Consider the following 1,426-nt stretch of genomic DNA (forward strand, 5'->3'; position numbering starts at 1 on the left):
AAAACATGTATTGAGACTGGTCTTGCTAACTCCTCCCCTCGAGTGCACTCGCTGCCGCTACAACCGGTGCAACAAGCTAGCGCAGCATAAGAAAGGAGATTAAAAAAGAAGAGGATGTGACATGTCACATGTGAAACGAAAATCCGGTTCCTCGGAAAACAGTAAAGGCAGCTACTTGTTGGCGCGAATGTCTTCAACTGAATCAATGCTGTACACACCGAGCCTTCTAGCTAGTCGGACATATTGAATTGCTCAAAAAAAGAAAGTTGGATACATTGAACCTTCAATTGGAAATGAATTCCATGCAAAAGTCGTTATACAGGTCGAAGAACACTGCATGGCAGCCGGCGCACACAACATCGATCATGCATGCATGATCGCCTTATTTATCAGGATACGTATATATACGTACTGTAGGTAGCAACAACATGCAGTAATTAAGTCACAAGTAGTACTAGTTCTTAATATCTGAGATTAATCTGACACAATATAAGGGGCTCGATCTCTAGTACGAACACACACTGTTCCTGTATATATATGCTGCATGCATCGAGGAGATCCATGAGCAGCTACCTAGCACGTACTCGATCGATCGATCAGCAGGTGGCGGTGCACTTGGCCTTGCAGTCGACGGTGCAGGATCCGCCGCCGCCTCCGGCGCCGTAGCCGTTGCCGGAGCGGCTGTAGGACGAGAAGCACCTCTTGGGGCACGCCACCTTCTTGCCGTAGCAGGGCCCCTTCTCCTGGCACAGCACCGTCGGCACCTCCACGCCGCCGTGCGCGTACCCGCCGCCACCGCCTGAGCCGCCGTACCCCGCGCCCCACCCGCCTCCTCCTCCGCCGCCGCCGAAGCCGAACCCTCCGGCCGGGACGCCGACGCCTTGTCCGTAGCCCGGCCCGCCGTAGAATCCGCCTCCGTTGCCCGCCGTGCCGCCGACGCCCGGGACGGCGCCGTAGCCGTAGTAGTTGGGATCTGGATTGCTGTTTCGGCCCGCGGCGGCGGCTGGCGATGGGAGCGGGTTGGCGGGGTCGAGGTCGCGCGCGGCGGAGGCCACGGAGGCGGCGGCCGCCGCCGCCAAGAGGATCGCGAGGAGGAGCGGGGCGCGGGCGCGGTGGTGGTGATGCGCGGCCATGATGGTGATGAAGCGAAGCCTGGTGGAGTGAGTGCCGATGGGCGTGTCGTGCGTGTGTATATATGCACACTTTCTTGACACTTGGCGCGAGTGCGATGGCACCTGGTGGAGTCAGTCAGCTGGGTATGTAGCTCTTCGGGCTCCGGCAGTGGAGAGTGGAGTATATATTTTTACTATGCATGTGCATGTGCATACACCGGTGCCTACATATGCAGGCCAGCTGATGTTGTCACCAGTTGACCAGTATCATCTGCATCATCAGACTGATGAATTGAACAAGCCAGCGGCAGCGA

At 57.0% G+C, this 1,426-nt stretch overlaps 1 protein-coding gene across 1 annotated transcript; it reads right to left on the reverse strand.

The window, feature by feature from the left end:
- Nucleotides 1-254: 254 nt before the first annotated feature.
- On the reverse strand, nucleotides 255-1,223 carry LOC136509249 (glycine-rich protein HC1-like). Its single transcript, XM_066504071.1, has one exon. It carries the CDS (start codon nucleotides 1,131-1,133, stop codon nucleotides 597-599), a length of 537 nt encoding a protein of 178 aa, XP_066360168.1. The 5' UTR covers nucleotides 1,134-1,223; the 3' UTR covers nucleotides 255-596.
- Between the last annotated feature and the right edge of the window lie 203 nt (nucleotides 1,224-1,426).

This window comes from Miscanthus floridulus, chromosome 15 (genome assembly GCF_019320115.1).
Source record: "Miscanthus floridulus cultivar M001 chromosome 15, ASM1932011v1, whole genome shotgun sequence".
In the NCBI taxonomy this organism is placed as follows: Eukaryota; Viridiplantae; Streptophyta; class Magnoliopsida; order Poales; family Poaceae; genus Miscanthus; species Miscanthus floridulus.